General features: G+C 45.3%; 1 protein-coding gene across 9 annotated transcripts in view; it reads left to right on the top strand.

The window, feature by feature from the left end:
• The window catches only part of WDFY4 (WDFY family member 4), a 286,087-nt gene that overhangs the window by 140,024 nt on the left and 123,832 nt on the right, over positions 1 to 22,231 (top strand). For all 9 annotated transcript variants that reach the window (XM_036103143.2, XM_036103144.2, XM_036103140.2 and 6 more), the window contains 2 exons: positions 322 to 507; positions 2,023 to 2,159. In XM_036103143.2, the coding sequence (XP_035959036.2) occupies positions 322 to 507; positions 2,023 to 2,159 (323 nt within the window). The remainder of the gene's footprint in view (positions 1 to 321; positions 508 to 2,022; positions 2,160 to 22,231) is intronic.

The raw sequence follows: 22,231 nt of genomic DNA, 5'->3' as shown, positions 1-22,231 counted from the left end.
AGGTATTTTTTCTGTTTGGTATCTAATGAATTTGGGGGGTAGGAGAAAGAGACCCCTTGTGTCCATCAATAATGTTTCCCAGCTCTGAACATCTGAGGCAGTCAGGACTTGGTGGTGGGCAGTTAGGGTTCGGGGAAAGGCCAGCTCACATGGAAGTTGGTAGCATTGTCTACATATTAACTGTTTTCTGGCTGGAGCTTGCAAAGCTTGAGTGATGTTCAAGAAAGAGTCAATAAAAGCAGCCATGATACACCATCTCCTGGCCCTTGCTGGGAGAGGCACCAAGGCCATCCTGACTGTGTGATGTGCTCTCTCTGTTAGTCCAGCACAACATCCAAAAGATGGTGCGGACCCTCTGGCAGCAGCTCATGGCACAGAGGCGGCAGGAGCTGGAGGACACCTTCAAGATTGATCTCTCTGTGAAACCTGGAGAGAGTGAAGTGAAGATTGAAGAGATTACCCCACTCTGGGAAGAGACGATGCTCAAGGCCTGGCAGCATTACTTAGGTCTCTGTCCACTTGGCTCCAGAGAACAGAACTGCTGGGTCTCATAGATGCAGACTTTCCCAAAGTTTCACTCAGGGCCCAGAGCCTTTTCCAACCAGATTTTCTCTTTCATCCCTTTGGTGGGTGGGATTTATGTCACTGAAACCTTGTGAATCTTTGCACACAAAGAATGAATGCTTGGGTGAAAGGAAAGCCAGAGATGCAAGCAGATTCTAGTAATCTCTTAGAGTGGATGCCATGTCAGAGCTCTAGTTCTAGCCTAGAGTTTAGGGTTCTAGGTCCTGCCCTGATATTCACCTACCAGCTTTGAAACCTTGCACCAAGTCATGCAATGACCTGGAGCCCAGGTTCTTCATGTTCCAAGTGAAAGTTTTCATCCCTAAGATAGTAATGATCCTTGAATTCTTTTAGTGACTCAACATTGCCCCCTTCATATTAGTTAATGCAGCCATAGGAATGTTGTTTTAATTTTTTAATTTTTTTAAGATTTTATTTTTAAGGAATCTCTACACCCAACATGGGCTCGAACTTACAACCCCGAGATCAAGAGTCGTACACTCTACCGACTGAGCCAGCCAGTTCACCCACCCGGAATTTTGTTTTGTTTTTGTATTTTTTTTTAATTTTATTATGTTATGTTAGTCACCATACAATACATCATTGTTTTTTGATATGGTGATCCACGATCCATTGTTTTCATATAACACCCAGTGCTCCATGCAGTACGTGCCCTCCTTAATACCCAACACCGGGCTAACCAATCCCCCCTCCCCCCTCCCCCCTCCCCTCTAAAACCCTGTTTGTTTCTCAGAGTCCAGAATTTTGTTTTTAAAGTGGTCATTGCTCCTAAACTATGGCTCATGTACTTGTTTTAAGTCTTCCAGTATCACAAAATTCACAGTGATTCAAGAGTTAGTTATTTCCATGTGTATCATCCCACGTTGTCTGGCGATATAGAACTTTTATTTCATTGGCTTTCCAAACTAGCCCTGGAAAATATGTATGTATGTACATGCCTATGTGTAGACATGTGTAATTTGAAGTCAAAATGTCAGATTCCATTTCAGGGAAAAGTTTAATAAGATGGGACATCTATCTCCATACACATATAGTGAATAAAGTGGTGAGATGGACCTCAGTGCTTACAAACGGCTCTCTTTTTGGCCAACAATAACATATTGAAAATTCTCTATATTTGATGACCTATGTTTTAAACACATAATCTTATTTACTCTTCATAACACCAGAACGAGGTTAGATGCTATTATCCCCAATTTAGCTAATTTGTCCAGCATCTCACTTTGAGTCAGTAGAGCTAGGAGTCTAAGCTGGGTCTGGTGACCCCAAAACCCACCCTATATGTCTTAGTCAGAAAATGGCAGTGTATGCTTGTAGCCTGGGCTGTTTTCCTTATTGGGGTGGCTCACTGGGCTCTTTGAAAGCCAAGCCAGTTGTAGAAATCGTGTGTGCGCCTCTCAACTTCACCTCTGACAGTTTTTACTTCCCTGTTCCTAGCATCCGAGAAGAAGTCGCTGACCAGTCGCTCGACTGTGGGACACCACAGCAAAGTGTCTTCATGGAGTGGCAGCTTGTCTTCAGCCATGAGGCTGATGCCTGGGCGGCAGGCCAAGGACCCTGAGTGCAAGACAGAGGTGAGCTCAGACCCCTTTCCTTAGAGAAGCATCAGGCATTTGTTCCAAACCCCACAAGTCATGTCTTCTCTCTCTGTTGTTTCTGGACATGATCCAATTCCATATTCTTCTGAGCATGGAAGGTTAGGCATGTGACTTCCCAGTTGAGACTGTATCTAGGGGAGCCAGGTTTTAGGCTAGCTTTAACTTGAAGTGAATATGGGCTCCCCTTGAACTCCAAGAGCAGGTGTTCTTTATGGCATTAAAACCCAAGCCAGTCCTTGTTCCCACTCTCCTTTTGAGTCAGGTATGCTTAGAGAGCCCTAGCTTGCAGCTCAGCAGGAGATATATGTGTGGGCTCGGCAAAGAGGGACAGAAACATTGGCACCATTACCAGGAGATGTAGTGGTGGATCCTCTTGACTATGTGGGGCTGAATTTTTTTTTTTTTTCAAATTCATTTCTTTAAAGCTGCATAGGAAACCATCCTAAAATTCAGTGGCACCAACGAGTTTTTCTGATCATGGATGCTGTCATAAGAAATTTGGAACACAACAGGGGTAGGGAGGTGCCTCTACTCCATGAGGTCTGGAGCCTTGGCTGGAACCATTGGAAGGCTCATTTACTCACACATCTGGTGGTTCCTGCTGACTTTAGTCTGAGACCTCAGCTGAGACTGTTAGCTGGAACACATGTACCTAGCTTCTCCATGTGTCCTGGCTTTCTGACAACCTGGTGGCTGGATTTCAAGGGCTAATTTCCAAAGAAGGGGGAAGGAGAGAGAAAGAGAGACAGACAGAGAGATACAGAGAGAGAGTCAGGCGGAAGCCACATTGCCTTCCATGACCTAACTTCACCTCTGCTGCATTTCTTTGGTCGAGACAGGCACAGAGTTCTGCCTAAGTTCAAGGGGAGGGAAATAGACTCTACCTTCTGGTAGGGAAGTGGTAAGGTTCTGCAGGAGCATGTAGAACTAGAAATACTGCTGAGGCTCTTTTTGGAGAACACAATCTGTCATATTCTAATGCTGGGGTCACTGACTTATTTTCAGAGGCAGTCTATGGTCATTGAATGGACATGACCTTAGGGTCAGAAGACCCTGGGCTATTTACTTAACTTCCCTGAGTCTTTATCTCCTTATCTACACAGTGGGATAGGAAACTCTGGGGAATTGTGGGAGGGGGCTCCCCAGGGAGGTGGGATAGATGGTTGATAGACGCATGACACAACTGGAGCTCTCGGCCCATGTAACTTTGGAAAATGAGGTTGACTCCAAATCCCACCTGCTCTGAATGTGGGCTCTGCTGTTCCCATGGCTCTGTTGTCCATTGTGGCCAGTGACTGATGGGAGGGCACTATCATCAGATACTGGGGAGGAGGGGAGTGAGGGCTGCCTGGGCAGGGGAAGGAGATTTTCCTCTTTCCAAGCTTCAGAAAGAAGAGGATATAGGACATCTGGGGAAAGAGACCAAACATAGAAGGGAAGACAGAAAATGAACTTGATAGGGCTGTGTGGCCACCTGGTGTTCAGTACTGAGGGTAGGCTGTGTCCTCAGCATGTTGGCTTATGGAAAACCCTGCTCAGTAAGCTTGTTGACTGGCTGACTGAGTGAGTGAACAACTCGCTTAGATTCATAGCAGGTGTATCACACAGTTATTATCAGCCCCATTATATAGATGTGGAAACTGAATCTTAAAAAAAAAAAAAAAACAACAGTCAAGGGCTTTGCAGCCAGGAAATGGCAGTGTGAAGAAAGGATCTCCTGTCTCCGTACTGCCCAACATGACCTTGGGCACTTCTGTGACCTCTCAGAGCCTCAATTCCTGATCTTACAACTGGGACTGTGTTCTGTTTACACTAGAACCTGTGGAAGCCCTTGGAAACTGCAAGGGCTTTAGAAATGGAAGACAGTTTCTGAAATTCCATCTTACCTTATCAGTCCCTGCCAAAGGGAGGACCATCTCACAGGTGGTATGGCTGCGCCAAGCTCCAGAAGCTGGAGCACCCCTACCTGTGCCCAAGCACTTGCTCCTGACTAGCGGGGGCCCAGCCCCTCTTCCTCTGGCTTCACCCTGGAGCTTCCATTCCTTGAGCAAGTCATCTCTGTCCCCAGGAGGTCAGTTCAGTCTGGCTGTGGAAGCTAGGGAAGCGACAGCAGGGATGCTGGACATGGGCATGCTGGACATGGGAACCTTTGTAGGCTATGGGTGTGCCTCTTGCCAGTCCCCCACCCCCTCCGAGGTCACTGTCATTGGCATGGCTCAGTTGCCTCTGAGTGCTGGGGAGACTGGTTGAGAAATGGTTCATCTGAAAGAAGCTGGAATAGATTGCAGTGTTTGAGGCCCTGTAGGTCTACAAATGGCTTGTAATAGTTTGCTATGGGCTCACACGGAGAGATCTGGAGGCAAGAATATTTTAAATTGGCTGTCTTTGGTGAAGGCAGGCTCTGAAGATACTGTCTTCCACATCAGTTGAGGTCTCCATTCATTCATTCATTCATTCATTCAACAAATACTTATTAAGTATTACTTTATACCCTGCTAAGCACTGAGGCTGCAGAGGAGAGAAAATCTGACATATTCTTTGCTTTCATGGAGACTGCATTTTAGGGGGTAAAGATAGACAATAAACAGATAAATAATTTGTAAATATGGAGGGTGTTAATTGCAATGAGGAAAAATGGAGCAGGGTAAGTGGGAGAGGGTGGCTGTTTATGTGAAGGTGGTCAGAAGCCCTCTCTGGAAAGGGGCGTGGGAGCAGAGAAATAAGGAAGAGACTCTCTGGAAAGAGTGGTCAGGCAAAGAGGGGACCATCAGACAAAGGTGCTGAGACTGGCATGTGCTGGGGTGTTCTAAGGCAGCAAAGGACAGTGTGGCCGGACTGAAGTGGGGAGAGGGCGGCCCTGGGGGACATCTCCCTTAGCTGTCACCATCAGGAAGACCTGTGCCTTTCCAAAGCAACTCATGAACACCAGGACTGCTGTCACACTTAGATTTCTTGGCACAGTCATCTGGGCACTCAGAAGCTCAGAGAGATAACCGTGGCCCAGCTCTTGTAACTGCACACACCCAGAGCCATAAATTTCTGCAAAACACATGCACACATGCACACACATACATGCACACACCCCTCTCCCTGCTTCTGCCTTCCTGTTTGAACCTCGTCCATCTTCGATCTGATTTAGTCATCCTTCCTTCAGCTTATATTATCTTGTGGACTTTTAAAAGACAAATTCGTTTTGAAACAAAGTAGACTGTTTTAATTTTAAAAATGAACTGTCTTTGCTTTGGAGCATCCTATACCAGTAACTTGCTCTGGGCTGGGCACCGTGCCTGGTACATAGGAGCCTCTTAAAGACTGTGCGTGGCACTGTATGGAGCGAGGGAATAAAATGCGTTCCCTCTTTTCACTGAGATGAAACTCAGCAGCCTTCACATCCTGCATCCATCACTCATCCTCGTGAGATGCCTTTGTTGCTAACAGAAGGCACAACTTCTCAGGTACATATGTAGACTGTGATGTCATAGGAGAAGAGCATCAACTATTTGCCCTGGGGTCTGTTTAATTATTTTTAAAAATTAATTTTGATTATTACAGCTGATTACACCTCAGTGAGCAATGTAATTGATATTTTCTAATGTATCCCAAGGAACATTTTGTACAACACGCTTTTTGTTGTTGAAGGTTAAAGACTCCGTTATTGGTTTTTGCCTAAATATGCCCACATCATTAGTCCCTCCAGTGAGAAGGTCGCCATCTGGAAAAAGCAGCATGGAGACATTATTCAGGCACAAGTGCATGAAATTGGTGTTTCTGCATCTTCTGTCTGTCTTCTGGAAAGAAGAGGCTTGTAATTAAAGGAGTTGGTTTTGGAGGAAACATTATTCATTTGGTGTTATTCCTTATCATGTCAGCGGCTGACAGCTCTGTAGCACTGATAAATTGTTCCTTGGAGTGAGACATAGAAACATAGAAAATGTTTTCCTCTTGGCAGGTTAGCTGAACTTTGGGGCAAGGCTGGTATGATGGATGTTATTTTTTCCTTTTCTTCTCCTGACCCCATCACAGTCCCCTCTGGGATCAGATGGCGGAGTCATGGCCTCTCCTGGGGTGAATGAAGGCTGTGGGGTCAGCCTGTCAGACAGAGCTTGGGACCTTGGGCTCCCTTAAGGCCACCAGACGCCAGTGATGCTGTCCCGGAAGCTGCTTCCTAATGTCCACCTTCAGCTTAGAGCAACCCATAGTGTGTACCCCAGCCAGCCATTCCTCTTCCCAGTACTGTGTACAACTTGCCGACTCAGTTTTAGACTTTCTTGTTTAATAGTAAGTTGAAAAAAACATCAACAACTCATGCTGGTTTCTTAGCTCTGACAGACACACCATGGCAGTGTATGTTGTTAACATTATGGGGAAGCAGGTGAGGGGTTGATGGAACCCTCTGGACTATCTTTGTAACTTTTCTGTAAATGAAGAATTATTCCAAAATATGTAGTAGGCAATCTTCCTTTTTTTCTTTTTCTTTTTTAGAGAAAGAGCATTAGCAAATGGAAAATAGGCAGACAGGACACAAAAGGCTGGGTGGGAAGGGGCCGTGAGGATGAGGGCATGTGAGTCCTGTGAGCAGGGGGATGATGGAGGTCACTGCAGGATGCAGGGAGGACGCCATGGCTCATGCTAGATGTGCCCGAAGTGAGGGCTTAAGTAGTGGGGGAGCGGTACGTTTCTGTTTGTAGGGGTAGGATTGGAGGTTAGAGCCCCCCAGAGAGGGGCCAGGCTGGTGGCTGTGGCATCATTTAGATGGGAGATAATGGAGGCTGCAGGGGCAGGGGTTGGAGCAGTGGAAATCAAAGAACACACAAGAAAATTCTGTTGAACCAAGGCTGGGATGAGCAAAAGAAGAGGGCTGCCACGGACAGAGGCCCTGGACTCTTTGTAATCAGGCAGTGAGGAGAAAGGCCACTGGGGTGTGACAGGTGTGGGAGGTGTGTGATTCTCATGGTTCTGTTGGATCTGCAGAGCATGGGAGGAACAAGCCAGAGGAAGGGGGTTGAGAGTTTAGGCCCACTTCTAGCCCATGAGAGGGTAGGAACCTCTCTGGGTGGGCGCAACTGCCTGACCTGTGTCTTGTTCAGCAAAGCGTGAGCTGGATTTTACCCCATTTTGCTCCTGGGATCAGTGGTACACGTGCGGACAGCTCTTCCATGCAGGGGCCAGGTGGACCCCATCTGAGAAGGGAGATGCACACTCCTGCCTCCAAGCAAAGCTGAGGGGCTTATATAGGAGTAAGACCCTCTGGAGCAGGGCCAGGCCCAGTGTCCACATGTTTCTACAGTTTTTGGAGATAGCCGAGCAGGCTTCCGGTTGGTGTCTTCAAAGTGGAAATGGCCCAGATAGGGAAGCCAGGGCTGTACGAGAATTAATAGAAGGGATGAGAAATCACCACAGCCAGGGGTGACACTCTGCAGTTGCTAAAGTACCAAAGACAAGCTCTTTGCAGGAATTCTGTGCCTGGCCTGACAAGGACACAAAAGCGAAATGCATTTGCTCCAAGGTCCCTGGCCTCTAATGGCTGCTCTGTGGGTGAGCCCTCTGCCTACCAGGTACACTAGGGCCTCCTGTAAGACTGTCCATGCCCATGTGTGGGAACCGAGATCTCAGAGACGGGACACCTGTGTGGGCAGGGTGACCACGGACTTGCCATTGGCTCCCTCCCTGAATGTGTGCCCAGGCCCACTGTCCCAGCCTCAGACACAGAGCAGCCTGGCCCCTGGTGGAGGAAGAGATGCTGGCTGAGGCCAGCAACTGGGTGACAGCTGAATGAAGGGCAGCCCTGGCCCGGGTCCCTGGTAAGGGAAATGACATTTTTGACCGTCCAACTCTGAGCACTTTACCCATTATCTCTTTTAAAAATCAATGTGGAAAATTTCAAACATATGCTGCAGTAGAGAAAATAGTAAGATGAATCCCCATGTATCTATCCATCACTTCAGGTCCACAATGTTCAACTCATGGCCAATCTTGTCTCATCTCTATCACTACCCACTTTTCCCCGCTGCACGGAATAATTTTGAAGCAACATCCCAGACATCATATCATCTCATGCATAAATGTTTCTGTATACTTATTTTCTCTTTAAAGAAATCACGAAACCCAAATAAAAATTGCAGAAAGGGAAGCAAGTGTGCAGAATGGGAAGGCTTTAGCAGTCACTGGGGGAGTGATCAAGCAGTTCCTGGTCTTTCTTTCTGGCATGTTTGTATTTGTCTCCTGCTGCTATGTGATTTTGGTCTTGCTGAGGCTGAAGGCACAATGAGCCTCAGAGAACTTGGTGCCCCGTCTCCGGAAGGAGGGGAGGGACTGATGAGGACACAACGCTTTTGAGTTTGGTGCTTCGGCACTTCCGAGTTCAGGGCATGCACAGCACTTACGGAGGAAGCCTCAGCTGTCACTCACCCGGGGGAAAGGTTCATGGGGCAGGAGAGCCCCAGGGCTGAGAAGAGACTTTTGAAAATAGAAAGAAATGGGCTTTGACATGAAGGGAAGTCAGTGGTGGACTAGCAGGTAGCAGCTGAGGAAGTCAAAATGCAACTGTGAAAACAGAAGTCAGAGTTCCCAGAGTCTGTCTACTGTAAGAGTTTCAGTCAAAAATCTGTAAGAAATTTTAAAAATCTGAAATTCAGAAGATTGTCATGGGGACTGTTTTACTTAAACTTGTTGTAAATTCAACATGATGTTTTGGGCAAGAGAGAAAGGATTTTCCCAGGAGATGAATGTGGCTTTAAGAGAGATGTGTGGAAGCAGGTGGCCTAAATTTGGGGGGGAATTAAGACACATGAGGACTTCTAAAATTAGGCCAGAGGACCTAGAGAGGGGTGCGATCCTGATAGTACGTTCTCACTGGCATGGCAGAAGGGCAAGGAGACAGCCTCTGTCAGCAAATCAAGAGAGGAGCTGGAGGGACAAAGCCACTGGAAATCATAGGAAAGAGAAGAGTGATTCAGAAAACCTAAAATCAAGCACTTGATGAGAAATCACAATGCTGTGTTGTTGGAAAACCCCATTGTGTTCAGTGGTGGGAAAAGTCTAGTGAGCAAGTAATTAAATGGGACTATGTGTGAGAGGAATAAAACCACTCGGACACAAATGAAAGTATGATTTAAAAAGAGACTTTGAAAAGTGTAAATCCCTCTATGGATGTGAGCACAGTGACTAAGGCCATCTGCTAAATGGAATCTTGGTTTTTGTAATTGCCATGGGCAAGGCTGCCAGTGACTTACTTTCTCCTGATGCTTTTCCAGAGATAACTGACCCTAAAAATAGTGTTACTCTCCCCAGCCTGGCCTTTGAGCTCTTCATGGTATGTCTGGACTGGAATTATTTCCAGAAAGGACTTCCGTTACTCTCTGGTTGTAGATGTATTAGGGAGCAAGAAAGGGAAAAATGATGAGGTCCGCTATCTTATTTCTCAAACCCTGAAGTTTCCTTTTTCACTGACGCTGAAGTTACGTAGCATGAATCATGGCCCTGGTCTTGCAGGAAGTGGTGTTCCAATGCCACACCCAGAATGGACCTTCCCAGGGGAGCAAGGTATCCAGGTGATGGAGGTGGGAACACAGCATCGTAGGCTCATGGGAAGGCAGCCAGGCTGGGGCAACACCTGTGTGCATGTGTGTACGTGCATGCATGAATTGCCCTAGAGGTTTTTTTCAAGTGGTCTGGGCACCCAACCAGGGTGCTCTCTCTCATTTCCACCATCCCTTTGACATACTCGCACACATGCACACATACACACACACACACACACCATTCTTCAAACAATTGATGTTAGAACCCACTCATCGCATCATCATCGAGAGGTGACCAGGAAGGAGTTGGTTGGAACAAGAAACTCCATATGAGAAGTGAATGTGGACGATAGGTCCCGACAGCAGAGGATTTGAAAGAGCAGCAACATCACCCACACAGCATTACTATCCAGAACAAGAGGGAAGGACAATCACGGGCTGATGGAGACAGTGGCTTTTCTTTTTCCATTTTAAGGAAATCTTAAATGTTACTAGTCTATCGAAAGTCCTTGTTATAGGAGTTTGAAAAACAGAAGTAAATGAACAAAGCAAACACTGATACCTTTAATGATGTTTCTTTACCAAGTGCATCATTTGTGAGACATCCTTATCTTCATAATAGAAGGATAATTAACATCACTAATTATCTAATTAAGTTCATTAAGCATCCACCAACAGTGCACCGTGAAGTTGACATTATGTTCTACTGTCAACAAATGCTTTTGATTTCTTAGGAAGTAATTAAAATGTAAATTAGCATGCAATTATATGCACAGGGGAAGTTTTGAATTAGATATTCATTTCAAAACTGCTTAGAGCAACATAGTTTTTGTTTTTTTCTTCAATAAAAGCAGGCATTTTGCTATTAATGGTATATATTAAAGTTGCCATTCTGTTGTTCAGTGTTTGAATCATTGCCAGGTTAGAGTGCTTACATGACACAGAGTATTTAGTTGATAGGTTTGCTATGTGCTTTGTGCTTTTGCTCTTATTTGATCATTTTATTTAATACGTTGGTTTGTTTGTGTCTTTTGTGTTTAAAAAATCACAACTGATTTTTTTTTTTTCTAAAAACTTTCTGTCACTTAAATCTCTAGCTGACTTTGCCCTTTAAAGGTGTTTTAGGTCAAGTATTTTAATTTATTCTTTCTGTCAGGTTAGATTCAGGGAATGTAATCAGTGGCTTGCTAAACGCAGGTCCCACACAGGCCCTTCCCTACGCAGGAAAGAAGGAAGCCGCACAGAGCAAACTTGTGGTCCAGCCATCCTTGATTGCAAGTTCACATTTCTGGGCTTTTTAGGGCGGCTCCTTGGTTTCTGATGAAATATTATAACTTAATTTATTATAATGAGATATTATAACTTTTGTGCTAAATACAGCAACCTCATCAGATTGGGACCCTTCCTGAAACATCACAGAGTCCCTAGACATTTGCTGGAAAAGAAAGTCCCAAGACAGAAGCCACCATGCCCAAATCCCCAAAGTTCTCATTTTTTAAACAATCCCAATTAAATCCTGGACTGCCCATGTTTTATTAAAGCTCATGGTTTATTGTCAGAGCTCAGTGGGTTGGATGCCCACCTCCCCCATCTTCTAGTATGAAGATACTGGGCCATTTGAGCATTGACCTGATGTTATTTGTTTAGTGAGGAGGAAAAGTCTCTGCTGATGATATTGAACATCCCCAATCACTTTCTGGATGATGTTTCCATGGATGGATTTAGGTGTTGCCAGATCCAGGCCCCTCAGTTTTGTGTGAACGAGATTTCAAATAAATGTAGAGAGAATACGATGGCATAAGAGAGGCTGTCCCTTGTTCTCTTGAAAGGGTCGATGGCAGGGTTTGGCCATGAGTAGAACCTGCTGAACCACTAGCTGCTCATCATTGCGGACGCAGACATCCCTATAGTCCAGGCAGAGAGAAGCTGGTCTCCTGGGACAGGTGGGGGACAGGGAGCATGGTACAGGGACTGGTGGGTGGACCTGAGACTGGCTGGACTATGACAAGCAGTGACATCATGCCAGAGGAAACCCACACAGGGCTCTCCGTAGAGATAGGCAGTTTTGGGGGTGGGCCCTGACTTCTGTTCCAGCTAGCAAGCTGTGAGCTCTGGGGTGGTCTCTGCCTTCGTTCTCATTTGTCAGTCCAGAAGGGGCTTCCTTTTTCCCATTCATGTAAAGGATAGTGGCTATGTTAGTGGAGACCTTGGCCTGACCGAGGGATCCCACTGCTAAAATCAGATGATGCTGACTTTCTTCAAGTAGACAGCAAACACCTACCTCAGCGAACAGATAGAATTTTCTCTACCAGAATTTTCCCCTCAACTGTTTATTCCTAAAACTTACCTTAAAATGTGATCTGCTATATCATGTCTTCTTAAGAATGCAAAGTCCACACAACAGATGAATAATTGATACCAACATGGCTTCATCCCATGGCTGGCTTGTGGTCCTGCCTCTTGCTAATCACACATTTCCTCATCTGTGACTGGCACGAAAGGGTGGCAGCATCACCATGCTCCACAAATGTACCATGACACCAAGGGCTCTCCCACCTGGGAGCGGTCCAAAGCCACCCCTGAGTGCTTTTCTGGTCATTCAGCCTCACAAGAAATGGGGCTAAAGTTGCTTTTGGCAGCAAGATGATAGCTTGAACCTTCTCCAAGAGAGCAGGCACTGAGGTTATGCACGTTCCACAAATCAATGGAATATGCTCAACAGCAGGTCCTGACCACTGCCCTTTGAAAGGTGCATTGAATCTAAATTATGTTTGAAAAGTCTTTAGGGACATCTTTCTCCAAAGATGTCTATCCAAACAGAAACATCTAGTCTGAAAAAGTTAACTAGATCTTCTCACCTCCTTCTCCTTCTGCTATTTATTTTCTGATTTTCTTTCTTTCTCTTCTTTAGAATTTTTTAAAGATTTTATTTATTTGAGAGAGTGAGCAAGTGAAGGGTGGGGCAGAGGGAGAAGCAGACTCCCCGCTGAGCAGGGAGCCCAATGCTGGGCTCAATCCTAGGACCCCAAGATCATGACCTGAGTCGAAGGCAGACACTTAACCAACTGAGCCACCCAGGGACCCCTCTTTTGTAGTATTTTTATTATAAAATCAGGCTGTGTTCGTATGCCATTTATGATGGGTGTCATTGAGGATTGTTTCAAAGTAACTTGAGGTCCAAGTCTTCAGCCCAATACCCAATATTTTAATGTACATAAATATCTCATCCCATGCAATTCAACAACACATGAATTTATTGAATAGACATAGCATTCCTCACTAAAAATATAGAGATGAATAACCCATGAGCCCCATATTTAAAGAATCCTTGTGCTGTTTATTGATCTCCCTACTTAGATGGCATCTAAGAAGAATCACAGTAGACGGGTTTCTGAAAAAAAAAATGTCTATAGGTCAAGATTTTGTAAATTGAAACAGATTTGAAATTAATTTAGGAATGTCGCAATTTAAAGGAATCCTAGGTTGAATCCTTTTGAAAACTGAATATAGTCCTTTACTTTAAAGACGAATTATACCCAGGAATCTATTTTGAGGTTCGGATTTTTGTATATTAGATTTCCTCATGTGAGAGACACCTGCATTCCAAAAACTAATGTGGTATTTGAGGGGAAGGTATCGTCATCCTAAGAAATGCTTTCAATTTTGAAAAATTACGACCTAAGGATGGGGGAAACACATTTTTGTTTACTTCTCTAAATATGAGTTTTTAAAACTTAAATATACTCATCAGTGCAAAAATGCTTTTGAGTTCATGAGACAGAAATGTCCCCAACTCTATAAATGAGAAACCGGCAGATGGTCGTGGAGAGGAGGAGCGTGGGGCCTTCCCAAGGTGATGCTGCCATTCACAACCCACTAGGGCCTGCTCCCAGCTTGGCCGCCAGGCGCCTGCCATGTGAGTTACAGCCGCCTTCTCGCCCTGGGACCCATCTATTATGAGAAACCATTTTGGTTAATTAAAAAAGTGTTTCGAAGTCTCAGAACAGGAAGTTCTGAAATTTTCTTCTCTTTGCTATTGCCGATGGGGGCTGGTGTCACTCGGCTCTGTGGCCTGGAATAAGAGGGAGGGTGGGGACAGCAGAAGGAAGCATGGCCGTCCAGTCCTGGGGGCCTGGGAGAAAGGTTCAGAGGTCCTCGGGTGCTGGTTGATCTACTAATTAGGGGTGACGGAGGGAGTAGCTGAGGTTGTTGAGTAAAACAAAAGTGCAATTGAATGAGCGTGTGTCTGATCAGTTCTTACAGATGGTCCCCAACTCATGGATTTCTATGTTTTGGAGCTTCTGTATGGGCTGGGGTGCCAGGTGAGGTGTCTGCTCTTGGTTTCGGGAAAACAGAACTATAAGTGAAAGGGAATAGATGAGAAAATATTAGATAGTGTGACATAATCTGAAGGAAACAGATAATGTGCTAGAGACTGCCTTGTGATCACTGTGGGTTGGAAGCTATGGTGAAGTCGAGAGGAAAGAGGAACCATCCAGTATCTGGGGAATGTGGACTCCCAAAACAAAGCCAGCTAGTGCCAAGGCTCGACGATGGGAGTGAGTTTGTATATTGGAGAACAGAGAGAGAGAGAAGTCCGTATATCAATGGAGCATGGAGCTCAAATGGGAGAGTGGTCCAGGAGGAGGGTGCGGTGCAGGAACCAGTTGTCATGTGCCCTTCCAGCTTCTCTGGAGGATCAGAAAATATGTCGGCGTCTATGACTCCATCTGCATCTACATTTCCATGTCTCTCTCATCTTTAAGCACACATTTCTTTTCCAGACATTCCCTCTTTCAACGTTCTATGCACATTCATTGATTTCCTCTTATATCCCAGGCCCTTGGCTTAAGGCCAGTGGATACAGTCCCTGACCTGGGAGTCCGCCTTCTAGGAGGATGAAAAAATTACATTGTAACAAGGGGTTAAGGCTCAGAAGGTGCCCAGAGGAGAGGGGGCCTCACTTGGGCTTTTTGGAGGAGTTTGAACTAGAGGAGGAGGAGGAGGAGGAGGGAGAGGAGGAAGGATGTGAGGGAAGATTGGTAGGGAGGAAGGGCCCCTCCAGGTGCAGAGGGACAGTTGTGACCATCTGCCTTGTGGCTCAGCAGCTAGTCTGGCATTAGTGAAATATCATATCCAGTTTATCTTAATTTCATGTATTTATTTATATCCTGATTCACTCCTCAGAGGATTTATGGTACCTTTAGATGAGGATGCATGTAATAAAATAAAGAAATGAGATCAGGAAAAATAATAATAGAAGAAGAAAGCCAATTCCTGGGGAATGAAGATCATAAACATGCAGTCTATAAAGAGTTACAGTCAAGCATCCACGCGTACTCTAGCTTTCTGGCTGCCCTTGTGGGGAAGGAAGCGACATAGTTCGTACATTTATTCCCCACCCATCAGTTACGCTTCTGCCAAGAGGTGGAAGTGCCTGAGCACAGGGACAGAGGGAGAACAAAGCAGATGGCCCCGCCCAGCACCTCCTTGCCACCACTGTGAGTTTTTTAAAGACCCGATCTGACCCTGTCCTGTCCCTGATCAAAAACCAGCATGTCCAGGAGGGGACCCAGACCCACAGCCACACTACAGGAAGCCTGACCTCACTGCTTTTCTCAGCCCACCCCTCGCCCCCGTCCCGCACCGTCTGCAAGTCAGACCCACTTCTGTATTTTGTTATAACGCACCATGTCTTCTCCCATCTGTACTGTTGGGCAAATGTGGGCCTGTCTGCCTGGAAGAGCCACCCCCCTTCATAGACCAACTGCTTAACCTGGACTTTAAACACCGTGCCCCTTCTGAAAGCCTGCCAAGCCCTCTCCAGCCTGGCTGGGGCCCTGCATAGCCACGGCTCTATTTGTTCTCACAATGGCTGCAGGTGTGAGGACCCAGCCTGAGGGACAAGGAAGGGTTGGTGTTGATTATGTTACCTGTGAGCCGCATACAGCCCCACCGTGGGTGCCTACTGGCCAGTCCTGGTGTGACCCCCGAGAGAGCTGAGGTGAACAGGTGTGCGCAGCGTCAAGGAGGACAGGGATAAGGTCAGGGCTGCCCTCAGGTAACTCCTGCTGTGGGCCCCCATTGCAACCAGGGCCCCCCTGAGGGCTCAGGCCAGGGGTTTTGCTCTGGAGGCGGGCAGTGACAGGGTAGTCCTGGCCAAAATGGCCTTGGCTCTCTTCTTAAAGCCTAAAGAAGGAAGCCTCCCTATAAACTGCAGCTGCCATTTGTTTTCTCTCTCTCTGAAAGGTTAGTTGCTGTGTGCAGGCTGCTTCCATGCTAGGCATCATCTGGAGAGAAAGAAGCCATATGAGTTTACCAGGGCCACCATAACCCAGCAGTGCAGACTGGGGGCTTCACCAGCAGACATCTCTTTTCTCACACTTCCCATCCGTCTGAGCTTTGCGGTGGCCCTGACACCCAAGAAGGAGGCGAAGAGGAAGGAGGGTGGCTTCCTTGAGAAGGCCTGGTACCTACAATTCCAGAGCTTTTGTCCTTTGCTACACTGGAGTGTTTTGTTTGTTTGTTTTTAAGTAGTCATGCTCCTTGTACTCATGACGATTGAATTTAATAAAAGCATCACAGTTCAAAAAAGACAAATTAGAAACCACCGTTCATCTTAGAAATTAATATGTGAGTGAATTTAACGAGAGATGAATTGAGCTGTGGTGATCTGGTCCCTCCTCAGCCACTCTGAGCACCAGTTGTTTGTCATTATTGCTGGAAATATGATTATTACTCCAGTATTGCTTGACATTTATTAAGAATCCAGGGGCTATGGCTCCATAGCAGAGAAAAGTGCAATTATCTGGGCACTTGGAGGAAAGAGCATTTCCTGGCCTGAGTCGTCCGAGTAGATATCCTGCAAAGACCCCTTGACCATGACCGTGCCTTGTTCACTGGGCATACACCCCCTCTTCCTATCAGTCTGCTAACATTTGATGGGTGCACATGTAGATATTATACGTGGCTTACCACAAACAGGGAAAGCGTTTAATTGCTTTTGTCAGGGAACCCAAACCGGGTCTCCACCAAGGACTTATATTTAACGATAGATGTGTCAGCCTTATACAGAGAAGGCAAAACAGAAAAACTTTACTGAATGTTTCACAACCAGGAAAATACTGAATTTCAGATGGGTTTAAAGTGCAAGGGGCATGAGGACCAGACCCGAAAGTGTTGCCACTGACCCTGAGGGTCGCCTAAATCCTGACCCCATGGAGTGTCCCACTCCTGGCAGGGAATTACCAGCTGCAGAGAATTTGGCCGGCAGAGTGACAAGGGTCTATGAGTTGCATTTCAGTCTCTCAAACTTTGATTGTTGCCTCTGTTTCCCTGGCCCTTGGGGACAGAGATGGACAGTGTCCCTGAGGAGATTATTCTAATCGGGGGAAGGGGCTGGTGGGAAACGAGCCACTGTAATTCAAAGTTCTGCTTTCAGAGGGTTCCGCTCTGCCATGGGAGCCCTGAGGAGGCGTTCCAGGAAAGAGCAGAGTGTTCATGATGGTTTCATGTTAACTACAAAGTGTGCACACAGACCCAGTTTCTTCTGTTGCTCACTGCCACCCGGTGACATTGCACTGTTAATCAAATCTCTCATCCTCTCAGCCCGCACCAATGGAGGAGAGGGGACCGGTGAATGACAGTGAGAGTGACCAATGAGAACATGAGATCCAGGGGCTGGGGGGGGGGAGTCTCTTCCACATCTGGTTTCATTCCTGCCTTGGTGAATGGGAGTTCACCCGAGTTTGACTTGAACCTGTCTCTTTTTCCTTTGGCCAGAGACAGTCAGATGTTAAAGGAATCCAGATTTGACATTAAAATCAAACAGCATGGTTATTGCTTTTTCTTTGTGGAATTAGTAGTGAATACTTAGAAACTTCAAAAAATTGTAAAGAAGACTGATTACAGTGGAATCATGTTATATAGGGTTAAGTTTAAAAATAAGTTCATGAAATGAAAATCAAGTTGTCAATGATACTCTTAAAATTCCCTTATATTATTTATCAAGAACAATACCATTTATGACTTTGTGAATTCGGTACCATCCTTCTATGTATCCACCAGGCAGCTTTTCCACCACTTTGGGGATTAATTACTATTTCTTTGTTAAGTGTCTGATGAAGTGGTTGGCTCATGCAATTAGGGGGAGCAAGTTTTACCAAAAATTATTTGTCTTTAAACATGAGAATTACACTTAGTAAAATGAGTTGTTTACACCCAAGGGAAATGTGGGACTATGTCCGACTGGGAGAACAGTGATTCATATCTTCCATCTCAGTTTCATGATGGGGTTTAGGTGGAAGGTTGTGAGAATTTCATTGTATTTTCTAATACACTTTTTACTTAGGAATACCTTTCATATACTTTTCATGTTCATATTCAGTACTGTTATATACTCCTCACCCAGTTTCCCCTGTTGTTAACATCTTATATTACCATGGTGCCTTTGTCAGAGTGAAGAAACTGACATTGGTGCCTTGCTAGTAACTAAACTCCAGACCTTATTTGCTTTCACTAGTTTTCCCACAAATCCAGGATCCAGTCTGGGGCACCACATTACATTGAGTTACCATGTCTCCTTAGGCTCCTCTGATGTGTGACAATTTCTCAGACTTTTCCTTGTTTTTCATGACCTTGACAGTTTTGAGGAGTACTGGTCAGATATTTTGTAGAATGTGCCTCAATTTTGGTCTGTTTAATATTTTCTCATAATTAGCTTGGGGTTGTGGAGCTTCGGAAGGAAGATCACAGAGAAGAAGTGTGCTTCTCGTCACACTGTGTCCGGTCAGAGGCGCGTGACACCCATGTAACATCATCACATGGTCATGGTGGTGTCTGCCAGATTGCTCCGCTGCAGAGTTCCTATTGTTCCCCTCCCATACTGGATTCTTTGGAAGGAAGTCCTTAAGTCCAGCCCACCCTTAAGGGTGGCCTTCTGGCGAGGGAAACATCTACATATATTATTTGAAATTCTTCTGTCCCATTATTTATTATTCAATCTTTTATTTGTATCAAGAGGGACTCACCCATATTTATTTTATAATTTGGGCTATAATCCATTAAGCCTGTTATTTATCTTGTGCTCAAACTGCTCCAGCTTTTTGCTGAGAGTATTTATTTGATCTCATACTTGCTTTCACTGTAGCCCTCATGATAATTTTTTCACTGATCACAGAAATGAAGCCATATGAATTTTATGTGTTTTAATGCATCCCACTGTAATCATTCTAACATTTTTGGAGTATGTATTACTCAGGATAAATTATGTTATGTTGCAGTAACAAACACCCCCAAATCTAATTGTCCTAAAATAGCAATAACATAGTCCCTAAAAGGCATGTTTCTCACTTGTGCTGCAAGTACTGTGTGAGTTGGCCAGGAGTCTACTATGCCTTGTCCCCACTCAGAGACACTGGCTCATGGAGCAGCCATCATCTAGAACATTGAGTGTTGCTGTGGCAATTAAAAAAGAACTTAGCAAATTGCTCGTGAGCCCTTCAAGCTTCTGCACACTTCTCCCCAGCATCACATAGCTCAAAGGTGGCAGGAAGGGTAACCATGCTGTGTACCTACAGGAGGAGAGAACTGGAAATATTTGGCAAACAGCACTATTGGACTAGCATACTGTATTTTCTTTTAGGTTTTCTTTTCTGTGCAAATTCATAGATTTAATTGTTGTTGTTATTGTTAGCATATGATTTTCTAACCTCCTTTTGAAAATGTGAATATATCAAAAACTTGGTTCCATATCATTAAATCTTTTTTGACACCAGGGCTGCAGTAAAGACATCTGGCCAGAGTGGCAAAAGGAAGCTGAAATCCAGCCTTTGTTCCACTATTCAAGTCATCCATCCAGTCCTAGAACAGTGTCTGCCCAAAGGGGACACAAAGGTGTGATGTGGGCTAGTGGTGGTCCTTTGGGAGAGCATGATTTATGGTGACTGCTTAATACTCTCTCATTGAGGATAAGCCATTCTTCCATGTGTTGATATTTATGTTGTGTCATTTTGTGCTACTATAAATAGGATGGTGGAAAATCTTATCAGTGAATATTCGTGTATGTATCTTATAGTTTGCAAGAAATTACTAGCAATGAAAATGGCGAGGATTCAAAAGAGATGTGCAGCATATCAGCCCTCAGTAGATACAGCCCAGGTGAAGAGTTTAGTCCCAGACCCAGCATGTGTGGTGCTCAGCTGGAGAGCCCAGGACCTCTAACTGTAATCTTGGTCCCAAGTTCCTGAGCAGGGTCTGAGGGGCTGCCTTCAGATGTTGGCCTTCCTTGTGTTTGCGAGGCCACACAGCTGTGATTACAGGGCTAATGATGCTTCAAACAGACAAGTGTAACGACCGTCATCAGTGGACAGTGGGTACTTCCTGTGACGCACTGTGGCCAGGAGGATCACCAGCAGCTGGCCAGCCCCAGGGGTGCCCTGGCAAAGGCAGACCCCACCAAGCTGAGGTCAGCTCACTTACAGGTGACCCTCCAATAGGATGTGCCCCATGCCCCATTTCAAGATCTGGTCTGGATCCTGTAGCCAAACCCTTCCCTAAGGAGGCACAGGGAGAGCAGGGCATAGGCTCTAAACCAGATCTACATCCCTCTCAAATCTCCAAACGGCCTTCTGAGGCCCTTTGTTCTACTTCAGAGGTTCTCAAACTCTTTAACACACAGGCAGTTGCTAAGCAAAGGCTATTTAGTTCCAATAAGCGATGCAGAGCTCTGCTCTGAATTTGTCCCTGATCGACGTACCACATCCACGGCTGCCCAGGCAGATGGGCCTCTGCCCTTGAACCGACCCAAATCGCCCACCTCCTGTCTCCACATCCTGAGCATGACAACTTTCCAGAGCATGAAATGTCTCACAGGCCAACAAGAAAGTAACGTTTGCCTAGCACTGTGGAGACACAACAGGAGTGGAAATGCAAGTCAGGGAGACACACATGATGGCAGCATCCAGGAAGTCATCTTCCAGTGCTGTGCTTCCTTGGAGTGTTTTGTTGGCGTCTCTTACCCTTTTACTCTTCTGTAAAATGGGAACAATCACAATACAGATTTGTCAGAAGACTAAACATTAAATGTGATAATGCATGTGGAAACTTCTTTGTCAGGTGTAAAGTGTTAGGTCCTTCTTTTCACCTCTGAGCATGAGGAGCCTCTTCCTTCCCAACTGTTCAGATGGACCTCTGTTGGGCTGCCAATCCTATCCTTTCTTGCTTATCTGTAGAACCTGCACCATCAGGGACCTTTTCCTCTGCTTTTCAACCTTCTCCCACCTACTGCCAAGCTCCCTGCAGCCTGGTAATACATTTGAGTCATGTTCTTCTCCCTTTTATCGTGTGACTCTGATCCACCTCTGTTTCTCTTCTTCCTGAGTCAAGTTTCTTGAATGAGTTGCTTTATACTCCTTATACTCCACTGTCTTATCTCCACATTTCTAGCTGACTCGTTGCTGTCTCATCATTCCTCTGAAATAACTCACAGAAGTTACCAATGACCAATTTCTGCAGACACATCCCATGGACATTTTCAGGCCTCATCTTACAGGACTTCTCTGGTGCATTCACTGTGGTTACATGGCCCTTGGCTTCCATGACATCTCTTTCTGATTTTCCTTAAACCTCTCTAACCTTTCTCCTCCTGGCCTGAACTTCACTAAGTGTTTTCTAGGTCTTGTACCTTGTCTCATTGGTTTCCTCTCTGTACTTACTCTCCGTGAGGGAGCTTATCATCTCTCAGGGTTTGCCTAACATCTGGTTGCTCATGACTCACAAATATATCAACCTTGGACGTCTCACCTGAGCTTTATTCTAGGGAGGTGCAGCTGTACCTCCAGCACTTGAAATTCAGCAACTCCTCACATCTGTAAATTTACACTTGCTCTTTCTCTTGTTCTTGTGATCGCTCTTAATTTTTCTTAGTTTAGTTTATCTAATTTAATTCATTAGGCAAACTGGAAATATTGGAGAAATTCTTACCATCTCATACAGTCACCAATTCCTACTGATTTTATGTTTCATATAGTTCTTGAATTTGACTTTTCCACTTCACTCATTCCACCATGTGACGCCCCACTGTCATGGTAGTGTCCTAAGAGGGCTCCCTACTTCCAGTCTTGCCTTCATTAAATTCATTTTTCAAATTGCTGTAAGAGTGAGTTATCAGAAATGCTAATGGACCACATCAGACTTCTATTTAAAACCCTCCTTTAAGATACAGCTAAAGCGACATCTCAACCACAGAGCCTTCTCTGAACATGATTCAGGACAAGGTCCCCTCTTCTGTGTGCTTATTAGGTCCTGTGTTACCATGCCCTGTGCAGAGCACTGGCTCAACATTGGTCATGGCAGCTCATAACCATCCATCTCTTCCATTAGACTCCATAAAACCAGATATGAGGTTCATCTTTGTACTCCAGTACCTGGAAAATAGTAGGTGAACAATGAATATTTTCTGAACTTAACAATAGAGAGCAAATTTGAAATTAGAAATGAAGTATCTGAGCAAGGATGTAAACAACCCTG

The sequence above is a fragment of the Halichoerus grypus genome, chromosome 7 (assembly GCF_964656455.1).
Source record: "Halichoerus grypus chromosome 7, mHalGry1.hap1.1, whole genome shotgun sequence".
NCBI lineage: Eukaryota > Metazoa > Chordata > Mammalia > Carnivora > Phocidae > Halichoerus > Halichoerus grypus.
Note: the sequence above shows the minus strand (reverse complement) of the source record. Positions and strands in the feature narration are given on the sequence as shown.